Below are 11,576 nucleotides of genomic sequence, written 5' to 3' on the forward strand. Positions count from 1 at the left end.
AATAATGCTTTTGCAATATCATTTTCTGGTATTAAAAACACCTCTCTAATCTCAACAAGAAAAACCTCCCTTCCAGTATATTTACATTTCTTTTATCCCAAAATCTTAATACACACAAATAACAAATGCACCTTCTTCCTTCGACTCTTTCTCGATAAAATTGATCAAAAAAGAGACAAATGCAGAGAAGCACTTTCCTTGCAAAACTAAGGGTTATTCTCATTGATGCCTCCGATCGGACTCGACGGTGGCACACGGGCTCTAGGAAGCATAGTGCCCACCCTTGGTTTTTCCTCCCTTACAGACATCTTTGAGCTCAAGTTGATCTTCATCGCCATCACAATTGCCATTTGTCTTCTGAAGGAGTTTCCTTTGAAACGGAGGCCGCGGCTTGCTGTGGATTTGTAAACGATATTGAACACGAGGAGAAGTAGAAAGATGGTGGTGAGCATGGCCTTGGAGTTGGAAGCCATTAAAGAATTGGCAGCAGGGGAGTAAAGTTTATTAGAAATATAAGAGTGCTGTGCACTAAACGAGAAGGAGGCTTTAAATAGAGTAGAGAAGAGAAGATGAAGATGAAGAAGATGAACTTAATGCATAGTGCCGTGCACAAGTAATCGAAATGATGATGAATTTATAAGTCTGATGATTGACGGTCAAAGTCAAACTTGAAAAATCCCCATATCTTTCCCAAATTCATGTCTTAATTTAAGGACAACATTTTCATCGCAAGACGCTTCAATTAATTTGACAATGAAATGAAATGTATCTTGAAAGATAAGATTTTGACTTTCGGTAATCCGATTAACAGGCCAAATGTGCAGTAGACACGTGCTGGTGTTAATTATGATTTAAAATTTCGGAGGTTTGGATTATAATTGGAACTAACCGTTTGATATGGTGAAATGATTCCGATATTTTTTTTTAAAAATATATATAATATTTAATGACAGTAAAAATTAATTTAAAATCAATTAAAGTCTAGATATAAAAAATTAAATTTATTTTAATGAGGACATTTTTTCATGTGTATTCAAGGAGGAAAGGAAGAAGAATCCAGACCGTCCAAAAATGGATGGGTATATGTCGACCGTACATCATAGCTCCGCGTCGAAACAACCGGTTCGGATAAAGACCAACCTGAACCGGCTGCGGATAACAAGAGGAGGAGGAGGCAGCTGAAGACTTTCCTCTTTCTTCGTGTGGAACTCTTCTTGACGTTGGGGGAGGTTGGGGAGAAGACTCGTGAGGAAGGATCTTGGATCGCGAGAGAGATAGCGAGGAAATGGATCAGATAATGAACAAGGTGGGATCCTATTGGATCAGCAAGAGAGCGGACAAAGAGATCTCCTCCGTCGGCGACGACATCAACGTAAGTGTTACTTCAGTCTGTCCCTGACATCGATTGACACAATCGAAGGGCTTCTTTGTGTTTTGAATTACTGGGTTTTGAAATTATTTCTTGCTGTTGGCCTCTTAGTGGATTTCTTTTGTTTATCGAACAATTTATTGCTGGACAGTTCTAATCAATAAAGCAGTTATTTTATATAATTTTCTTCATGAAATTGCCAACTTTAGGAATTGGTGTTATGATTGAAATTGACGTATTGATTGGCGATACTGAATTTCAAGATAGATGATTTCCATTTTCCTGAAGAGAGATTTGAACACACTGTGCGTGGTTTTTCAGTAACTCGAGGACTTTTATGTCAGAACCGATGGAATGAATCAATCTAAAAATTCAGTTCAAAAATAATATGTAATAAACTAAATATGAGCAAGATTAAATATGAAAAAGAAAGGATGAAGTAGATATAACCTAGAGTAGAGAAGACTATCAAAAAATTCGGCCTCTGCTAACAATGAGACAACCATTCCTAACAAGTTTAGCAACAGAGAAGGATTTAGAGAAAAAAGAGAAAGAGGATTTTGCTATTATTGTTGTGTAAAATAGGCGAATAGCTTCTCTTAAAGAAAGGACCAAGTTAAAGAAAAGATTTGACTTGGTAAAACTTCAATCGAGCACTTTTAATAGGAATATCTTGCTCAGTGTAAGATTTAATTATTAATTAAATATATAATATAAAATAATAAAATAGTTTAATATAATGCTGATAGATAAAAATAAAAAATATTTATTTAAAAAAAAAAAATAGAAATTCTAATAATCCTCACAAAATTCAAATAGCACTTTTAAACAAATAAAAAACACATCAACTCTACTACTTAGACTTAATATACAGTATGGTTAGTGAGGTGCTCTTAAAAACTTTACTTAGTAGAATAGCTTTTGTTAGTAGGTGTAGAGTGATGTAGGTTTTGTACTATGCCACCTTTGAACCCAACTTATTCCACTAAAGTAAACACAAAAATTAAAAATCTAACATTACGGTGGGCATTAATTGCCATGCATATGTACAAATATCCTAATATGGGAGAGCCCCTACGAAGGATGTTTGTAGAGACACATCTTATAAAAATGATCACTTTGAGTCTCTTTTAGAGTTATAGATTCCTCTAAATAGAAGTAGAATGCATCACCATAAGAATAGGGTATTTGATCAATTAGTCAGCTTGTAATTACCTCATTGAACCTCCTTCAGGTGATCGACTATTGCAGAGGTTGAAATGCCATCGTTTGAAGGGCTATTGTGGATAAATCTGCATTAATGAATTAAGATCATCGTCCCATTATATATACTTTAAATTTTAACATGTGCACACATGTGTAACATGACAAGTAGAATAAAGAATATGCTTTTGAAAGGGATAATGCATGATATTTTATTCATGATTACAATCAAATTGTAAATCATGCAAAATTAAATATTAATATGTGCCCATGCATTTTAATCATCATGAATAATGCTCTATGCCCTAGGGTCAACCTTGTATTAGACCTTCATCCATCAACTGCACCAAGCTCCCGGAGCTTGCTTCATGTCATTAGATCATCCATCCATACAAGTCCACCTCGTTCTGTGTTGCCCTAAAGTACTCCTCGTGTCAAGCCTTCATTGAATTCACTAAGGTCTCCAATTCTGCTTCATGCCATCTAATTCTCCATGCATATGAATATCCTGGTTTTGGGCCATAAAATCATTGGAAACATGATCTCCATGATCACAATTGCAACCATTTAATGCTTGACGTCGTAGAGTCCACCTTGTGTCAGTCCTTCAGTCCATCAGATGAACTAAGCTTCTTGAGCTTGCTCCATACTTTCTGATCCTCCATGCCTATGAATTCATCTTGTATTGTACCATTGATCCATTGAGCACAAGCAATAATTCGACTGCATCAAGTTAACTAGGTCCTTGCGCTCTACATGTACTATTCTAAGTTCTGCTCAGTTGATGCACATATCAATATACAGCCTGCCAAAAACATCAACAAATTTGACCACACAGAAACATTATTTTCCTTGTATGATTGCTATATGCTCTGACATAATATATATCTCACACTTGAGTTCATGTAGTGTCATATGCAGATTTAACCGAATATACTTTGGTCCCATTCCATTTCCATTCCACCCTATAAGCCTTATCTCTACTGACTTGCATTTTTTCAATAATCTTTGCCACCCTCCACAAATCATTTTGTTCTAGCTACCCACTAACTGCAATTCCCAATCCCAGTAATTCCTTTATATCTCCATCAGTTTGTCATTTTTGTTCATAGCTGCTGCATATACTTTTTCCATCTCGTTGTAAAGCAATTTATCCTTCCATCATCTGTCTTTCCAGAATCTGATAGTTATACCATCTCCTGCAGCAACTCTGATCCCTTGAACGAATAATTCCCTTACCAATAACAGATACCTCCATGCATATGATTATCTCGTATTTGCTTTTACTTCTTCTCAATGAGCATTGGCAAAGTAATTCTGGTAACTAATCTTCTCCAGGCTACAGTCTCTACAGTCTCATTTGTGTTTAGCATCCTTCACCACCAGTAGCATAATAAGCTTTTGTTTTGTATTTCAATGTCCACAATTCGCAAATCTCTTATCTATTTTAGTCTGGTAACCACATCCCATTGGCCCAACTGTGATTACAACGTACCAATTTATTTAGTCACCCATTTTGGAAAAGAAATATAAAAGCTTGGTATAACTGCAGGTGGCTTGAGCCATGGTTCGGCCTTCCCATTTACTAGTGATGCAGACTCATCTGTAGTCACAATCATTTCCACCCATCTCATCCACCCTGGAGGAAAACCTAGCAATTTTAAAATAATAAACAAAATTTCCCAATTCACCATCTCAAAACCTTTTTCATATTCACATTTTTATCATGACTATCACTCTATCATTCTTTATGCACCTACTTATGATCACGTTTGCATACAGAAACATTATTCGGTACTTCTCAAGCAAGTTGATTGCGTGAGATGATCTTTTGTATCACCTGCTTCTGCATGTTTGCTAGAACTTTGGATATTAATTTTACAATGCTATTTTCTAGAGGGATCGGTCTGAAATCTTTGGCATATTTAGCCCCTTCTTTCTTTGGTATCAGAGTTATGAAGACAAAGTTGAGTCTTTCATATTCTAGGGTACCCTCATAAATCTTTATAATATATCAAAAATGTCATTCTTCACATGTCTCTAAAATGAAATCATGAATTCTTTATTGAAGCCATCTGGCCTTGGGGGTTTCATTCTGCCCATATTTTTAACAGTCAGTTCAACAACGGAGAAGGATTTTTCACCAATATATTTAGTAGTTGATTCTCCTTGTACAAGTTCAGTCAATACATATAGTCGTTGTTTCTTCTAGTTATGATTGCATCAATGATGCCATATCTTTTGTTTCTTTGAGCAGTCACTCTCTAGCAGCATTGAAGGGGGAGCAAAATGGTTGGTAAATAAGTTCAAAGGTGCAGTCACTAAACTTCTGTGATGCTCCATTTCTATTATGTTTTCTTTTTCTCTGTGTGTGTTTGTCTGCAATTTCGTTGTTTCAGAGATTTTATTTACTGCTGATATGATCTACAAGTCGGTATTTTCCTTCTACTGCAGATGAAATTATCTCTTTGTTTCTTTTAGGAATGTTTCATTTTGATCCATGAACTTTCTCTTTTAAAATCTTCTCTTATTCATTATATTTATGATGATATCCTTAGTCCTTATCCTATTTGTCCATTGCTTATCCATTTTGTTTTTTTCCCTCCTTTTTTTTCAAATTCCTCTTTAGGTTCACCAGCTTGCATACTTTGTTTACTTATTGTTGCAGACTATTATTTAAATTATGCCTGAAGGTTATCATTTGCAGTGATTTGTGATATGTTTTTCATAAGATGTCGATTTTATTAATAAGCCGCTTATCTAAACTAGATCTAACACCAGAAGCCATGAGCCCTCGCTCCATTCATGTTGTGGTCAAATCTTCTATATTGTTTCCTTAGTAGTTCAGATGAAAGTTTTATTAAGATACCTACATGAATTTGCTGAAAGGGTATTGAACAACAACAAAAATGTACAGATTATTTTTCCCCATTTTTTGACTGACCCTTCCTGCTTTACCACAAGCTCGTTATGTTGCAAGTTGGCATTTGTCTGCAACTTTCTGTTCAAGGTATTGGTGTTTTCTTGTTGATCAAATGCATGAAGAACTTGATTTCTCTTTTTTTTTTTCCCCCCAGGAAAGATGCAGAAACCACTAACTGATCTGCTGAAGGAATATGATTTGCCAATAGGCCTTTTTCCTCAAGGCGCCACTCACTACGAGTTCAATGAAGAGACAAGGAAGCTGACTGTGTTCATACCAGAGGTATGTGAGGTTGGCTACAGAGATTCTTCGGTCTTGCGCTTTTCTACCAGTGTGACAGGGTATTTGGAGAAAGGAAAGCTTTCGGATATTGAGGGAATCAAAACCAAAGTGCTGATTTGGGCAAAGGTAACTTGCTTATCCACTGAAGGTTCCAAAATTCACTTCACAACTGGTGTTAAGAAAACCAGGAGTCGCAGTGCATACGAGGTTCTTAGAGGTGGTATCGTGGTGGATAAATTTTAGGTTGTGGTATGGCTATATTGTCCTGTCCGAAAGAGATTCCTATTGATTTGGCTCTATTGGTAATTACTGGCTTGCAACTTATCAATTATCTTTATGGATTGTGGTCGTTAGAAATTAGAACATATTGCTGTGTTCTCAGAAAGTATGGTTTAACCATTCACGGGTTAATGTTCGTTATCAAAGAAAAATACAAATAGAAAGCTGTTTTGCTAGGGATCAATAAAAGGGACAGATTGGATTAGATTTTGAGCAACAATCAACTTGACCAAAATCAAATGCGAGAAAGTTAACCAAAAAGGTAAGACTCTAGCTTGACTTTCAAGTTTTTTTTTTTTATTATTCAGGAGGGAAAAAAGAATGATGAAATAAGTCTTATTATTTTATATATTTTTGTTACTTAAGTTTTTTTGTAATATATGTTTAGTAGATAATGCAGTTAGGCCTGACTTTTGAATGGATCTAAACCATAAGTAATATTTTTATTACTTATGGTTTAGTAGATAATGCCGCAGCCTGACCTTTGCACGGTTCTGAATCGAAATCGGCCTAGATTAGTAATTGAGTCAATGGATTGATTATCCATTGACCCAATTTAATGGGTTGCTAGATGGATGATCAGTTATAGATTGGGCTCTCGATTAATCGGCGAATGTTAGTTAAGTTATCGGTTTGAACCGGTGGTTCAATCGGCAGTAGATAACCACTGGTTCATTAAAATTTTTAATTTTTTATTAATTTTATTTAAAATTTTAATTGTAATTTTTTATTTCATATATTTTAATAATATTGTTGATATGATTTAATATTAATTAATCTATTCTATTTTTCTATTTAAATTAATTTTTTAATCTATTTATTTTTTATTTATTTTTCTATTTAAATTAATTTTTAATTTATTTTTCTTGAATTCTTTATATGAAATTATTTTATTTTTTAATTTTATAATTTATTTATCTTAATTTTTTTGTTAGGACTATTTTATATTTAATTTATTAAATTTATTAATCTTATTTAATTCTTTTATTTACTAAGATCTTATTTTATTACTTTAATATTAAATTTATAAAAACTATTAATAACTTGTATTATAAAATTTATTTAACTTGGATAATAACTCATATATATGAAAAAGAAATCAATAAAAAAATAGTATAATAATTAAAATATATAATTTATGTGATATTTATACGTAGATCGGCCTCGTAATCTAACATATAATCATTTTAAATCGTCGTGAATGGTGAATCGAATCTTGATCTGACGATTTCAAATTATCATCGAGTCTAAATGCAGTTAGTGCTTATGATGCATGTGCCTATAAAAAACTTAATTCAAATTATGAAACTTGTGAATTAAAATTTCATGATTAAGGATTGAAGCCTTGAAGGTGCTATGCTGGCACGAATATATAGGATTTAACTGGGCTTGTAATTTAATTTCTTTTCATTTCGAAACTCCATTCAGTACGAGAATCTTTTATATATCCAAGTGCAACCTGAGTATCAATTATTATTCCTGCAGTGCTAACAAGTTGGTCACCGTTTAATTTAAATGCATTAGAAGGATATCTATTCCAGTGCTTTTCAAATTTCAATCAATTGTCTATATTCTTTTTTTTTATCAGTACTCCTATACTTCCTTATTTTACCATCAAAATTTTTTATACGAGGATGTCTATATATCTTTTTAACTCATCGCGTATATATCTCGTCGCATATCGCATTTAAATCATCATATATTTTCTTTTTAATATTTATGCTCCTATATATTCTCTATTTAAAAATTATTTATTTCATATTTGAAGTGTATATGGTTTAATTACATAAATTTTTTTTACTGCCACTGTTTTAATTAAAAGTTTTAATCTTATCTTCCTATCTAAGGATTCATTCTATTTTATCTTTTAATAAATTATTTATAATAATATCTACTCTATTTTTTATTTTACTCTTTCATATATACTATAAAACAGGAACTTTATATCAGTTTTACCTTCTCCTATATCTATTTTATTTTTATAACATAAAATATTAATTTTTTTTTTCAAAATTCTACTATCATTATTATTTTATCGATGAGCATTCATACGTTCTATGTTCTAAATCTAAGATAATTAATATTTATTATTATCCAATTTAGGGTATGAAAATTTTTACATATTTAATGCTATATTTAGTTCTCATGGAGATCTTACAATCATTGCTAAGTGTGTTGTAATTAAATCTTGTAATGTGTTCTTTTCAAGGAATAATTTAGCATTAGCATAATATTTTGATGGATCTATATATAACATTTACATAACTTTTATACTAGCCGATAATCTAATGCAATCCTCCCTCTTTATTCTGACTTGAAACCAATCATGATTGAGTTTCACCATGGATGGAATTAACTGTTAGGACACGTGCGAGCTATAACTTCTATCGCATCAATATATTTTGTGTTCGTTGTTTGAATGCGTAATAGAAACTTGAATCAAACCGACACCACATGCATAACTATGTGATTTTATTTGATTCACTGCCTCCCAAGACGATTACGTTTAAGGTCTAGTCCTAACGATTATTCACACTATCTTTCTCTTTTTTTGATATGTTCCGGAGGTGGAGAGGTTTCTTATAACTCTTTCACAACCAATATAATAAGAAAACAAATACACAAAAGTAAATACAAAGAAAGTAATAACTTTACAAGAATCTTGATTTTGATTGTCGTTAGTTGCCTTAGAATGCATCTTGTTAGTCTGAAAATGCACCAACACTAATTCATCCTCAAACATTCAAGAATCGATTACAAAAATCTCCTCGCAACCTTTTCTTCTACATAAAGGTGGAATAAAATCTCCTCGCAACCTTTTCTTATGTATAAAGGTATTTCACCCGAGCATCATACGATCGACCACATGACCATCGACTGATCTTACCTATCAGTCAATTCGAACCTTTGTCTTCTGCAAGATTCACCAATGTTACTCCAACCTATCTTTTATAATTTAACAACTTTATCCATTAGTTAGTTTTAGTCAACTACTTATTATCATTAGTCAATTGTTGTCTCAATCGAATCATGTAGTTAAATCAATTTATTTCTGTTTGATTTTTTATTGGCATCAGTTAATTGATACCTATCATCAATCGAGTTTTTCAATCGATTTTTAAGTTTCTGTTCGTTGCTACAATACTATTTGTCGATTGATCAAGCTCATGTTGCAAGTTACTATAATAAATTAATGCTCATAATTATGATAACAAATCATTGATATCAAGTTACTATAACAGTATTATAATAGGTTATTGTAGCAATCCTATTTTTGGAGTTTTAGGTCCATTAATCAATTACTACATCTTTAATTTTTAATCGACTAATACTATTATTATAAAAGCTAAATTCTCATCTTATCCGGTATCTAATTGACATCAATGTACCAGGACTTACTTTCTTCAATATTCGATTAATTTTGGCCTATTGAGACTTCCCATTACCTGGTCAGTCTTGGCCTGTCGAGGCTTCCTTATTGTCCTAGCATTAGGTCAAACTTGACCTACCGAGAATTTTTATGTCTCATGGCAACTTTTAACCGTCAAACGTTAAATGTCCAATCAATTATGGCCACTTGGACTTTTTTTTGCCAACTATATGTTGGATTTCTAATTACCAAGTGTTCAATCAACTGTGACTCAATTAGATTTTTTATTTTTTTATCAAGTATCTTATCAATCTTGATTTATTTGACTCTTACTCAATTAATTAACCTATTGATCAACTATTAAGTATCCGATTAAGCTTAATCTATTTGACGTCTCATTCGACTAACTAATATATTGATCAAATATTAAAATCTAATTCAAATTAAATCGAGTTTGATCAACCTTGATTGTTACGGATCGATTGCATCAATATTAATTCTATAACTAAAAAAAAATTAAAAAAACAAATAATACATGCCAATATTGTCAAAACTAAATATAAGAATATTTTATCATAAATATTTCATTACCAAATTTAAAAATATAAATAAAGGAATATTCTTCGAATGGCAAAAAAAATTTGAAAAGTTACTCCATTTACAATTTTGCAACATTTTAAATTGACACAATAGGATATTTTTTAAATTACATTCTAATCAAAGATAATATATAGTTTAAAGAGATTTTATTTATTTCTAATACAGCTACATTGTCAAATTAATATTTTGCGAGTGTTTTTGGAAATGGTTTTATAGGAACAATCATATGCAATTCCCTACCAATTAATCATTTATCGAAAGGGAACCTAAGATTACAACTTCTATCGTTAGTCATATTAGCGTCATTACCTTCTCCCTTGGCCAAATCATATTCATCTCGTCGCCAGTATAAATGTGGTGGATCGGAGTTGCTGCTGATTCATTCTCAGAGGAAACAGTACTCCACTAGTCCATTTTACGGCAGGGCAGGGTTTATATATATATATAATCGAGAGATCAGAGATATCGATCGATCGATCGATCGAGTATGGCGATGATCAAAGTTGTCGTTGTGCTGATGTTGTGCCTTGCAGGGCAGGCGTTTGGCCAATTGGACTACGGCCAGGCTCTCACCAAGTCGCTGCTCTTCTTTGAAGCCCAGAGGTCGGGGAAGTTGCCGGCCGACCAGAAGGTGACTTGGCGCGGGGATTCTGCCCTCAGAGACGGCAGTGAGGGCGGCGTAAGACTCAAATCCATCGCGTTCATATATAATTATAATTATATTGTATTAATTGCCGGTTAAATTTATATATATATATCCAGGTTGATCTCGCCGGAGGATATTACGACGCCGGCGACAACGTCAAGTTCGGCTTCCCGTACGCCTTCGCCGTAACCAGCCTGGCGTGGTCCGTCGTCGAATTTAGCGCCCAGCTTCAAGCCAAGGGCGAGTTGCAGAACGCGCTGGCCGCCGTGAAATGGGGGACCGACTACCTCCTCAAGGCTCACGCCGGACCCCAACTTCTCTACGTCGAGGTCGGCGATGGCAACTCCGATCACCAATGCTGGCAGCGGCCGGAAGACATGACTACGCCGCGCACGACTTTCAAAATCGACGAATCCAACCATGGTTCTGACGTCGCGGCCGAGACCGCCGCCGCATTAGCCGCCGCTTCGATTGCCTTCAAGTCTTCCGACGCTGGCTACTCTGCCACTCTTCTCGACCATTCAAAGCAGGTCAAACTCTTTAATTTTAATATATATATTTATATATTCATTAATTATATTAATATAATATATATTATTAATAGACCGGGTCACATAGACCGGGTAATATAATACTGGGTCACATAGACCGGGTAATATATATATTAATAATATATATTAATATTCTAACATCTAAGGATATAGGAAATCCCTAGATGTTAGAATATTAATATATATTATTAATATATATATTACCCGGTCTATGTGACCCAGTATTATATTACCCGGTCTATGTGACCCGGTCTAAGAAATATTGCCTATATATATGGCTATAACCTGTGTATTATTTCAATTCATTCAATTAATAGAAATTTATTTCCGACATGGTATCAGAGGGAGGTTTT

The 11,576-nt window shown here is 33.6% G+C and overlaps 2 protein-coding genes across 2 annotated transcripts; both read left to right on the forward strand.

Moving 5' to 3' along the window:
- The first annotated feature begins 1,173 nt into the window (after positions 1–1,173).
- LOC141839496 (uncharacterized protein At5g01610-like) lies at positions 1,174–6,108 on the forward strand. The gene is made up of 3 exons (XM_074727245.1): positions 1,174–1,372; positions 4,830–4,884; positions 5,650–6,108. The coding sequence occupies exons 1-3, from the start codon at positions 1,286–1,288 to the stop codon at positions 6,018–6,020; spliced, it is 513 nt and encodes a 170-aa protein (XP_074583346.1). The 5' UTR covers positions 1,174–1,285; the 3' UTR covers positions 6,021–6,108.
- Positions 6,109–10,513: 4,405 nt separating this feature from the next.
- Positions 10,514–11,394, forward strand: LOC141837104 (endoglucanase 14-like). Its single transcript, XM_074724566.1, has 3 exons — positions 10,514–10,705; positions 10,789–11,202; positions 11,377–11,394. Exons 1-3 carry the CDS (start codon positions 10,514–10,516, stop codon positions 11,392–11,394), a joined length of 624 nt encoding a protein of 207 aa, XP_074580667.1.
- The last annotated feature ends 182 nt before the right edge of the window (positions 11,395–11,576 follow it).

This window comes from Curcuma longa, chromosome 11 (assembly GCF_044706935.1).
Source record: "Curcuma longa cultivar G26 ecotype Majalengka, Jawa Barat chromosome 11, ITB_CL_G26_1.1, whole genome shotgun sequence".
In the NCBI taxonomy this organism is placed as follows: domain Eukaryota; kingdom Viridiplantae; phylum Streptophyta; class Magnoliopsida; order Zingiberales; family Zingiberaceae; genus Curcuma; species Curcuma longa.

Excerpts from the sequence above, each read along its gene's own strand:
- LOC141839496 (XM_074727245.1), top strand. The coding sequence starts at position 1,286 with ATGGATCAGATAATGAACAAGGTGGGATCCTATTGGATCAGCAAGAGA. Across the intron at positions 1,373-4,829 it reads CCGTCGGCGACGACATCAAC|TCACTCTCTAGCAGCATTGA; the intron begins GTAAGTGTTACT and ends TTCTTTGAGCAG. Across the intron at positions 4,885-5,649 it reads GTTGGTAAATAAGTTCAAAG|GAAAGATGCAGAAACCACTA; the intron begins GTGCAGTCACTA and ends TTTTCCCCCCAG.
- LOC141837104 (XM_074724566.1), top strand. The coding sequence starts at position 10,514 with ATGGCGATGATCAAAGTTGTCGTTGTGCTGATGTTGTGCCTTGCAGGG. Across the intron at positions 10,706-10,788 it reads GAGACGGCAGTGAGGGCGGC|GTTGATCTCGCCGGAGGATA; the intron begins GTAAGACTCAAA and ends ATATATATCCAG.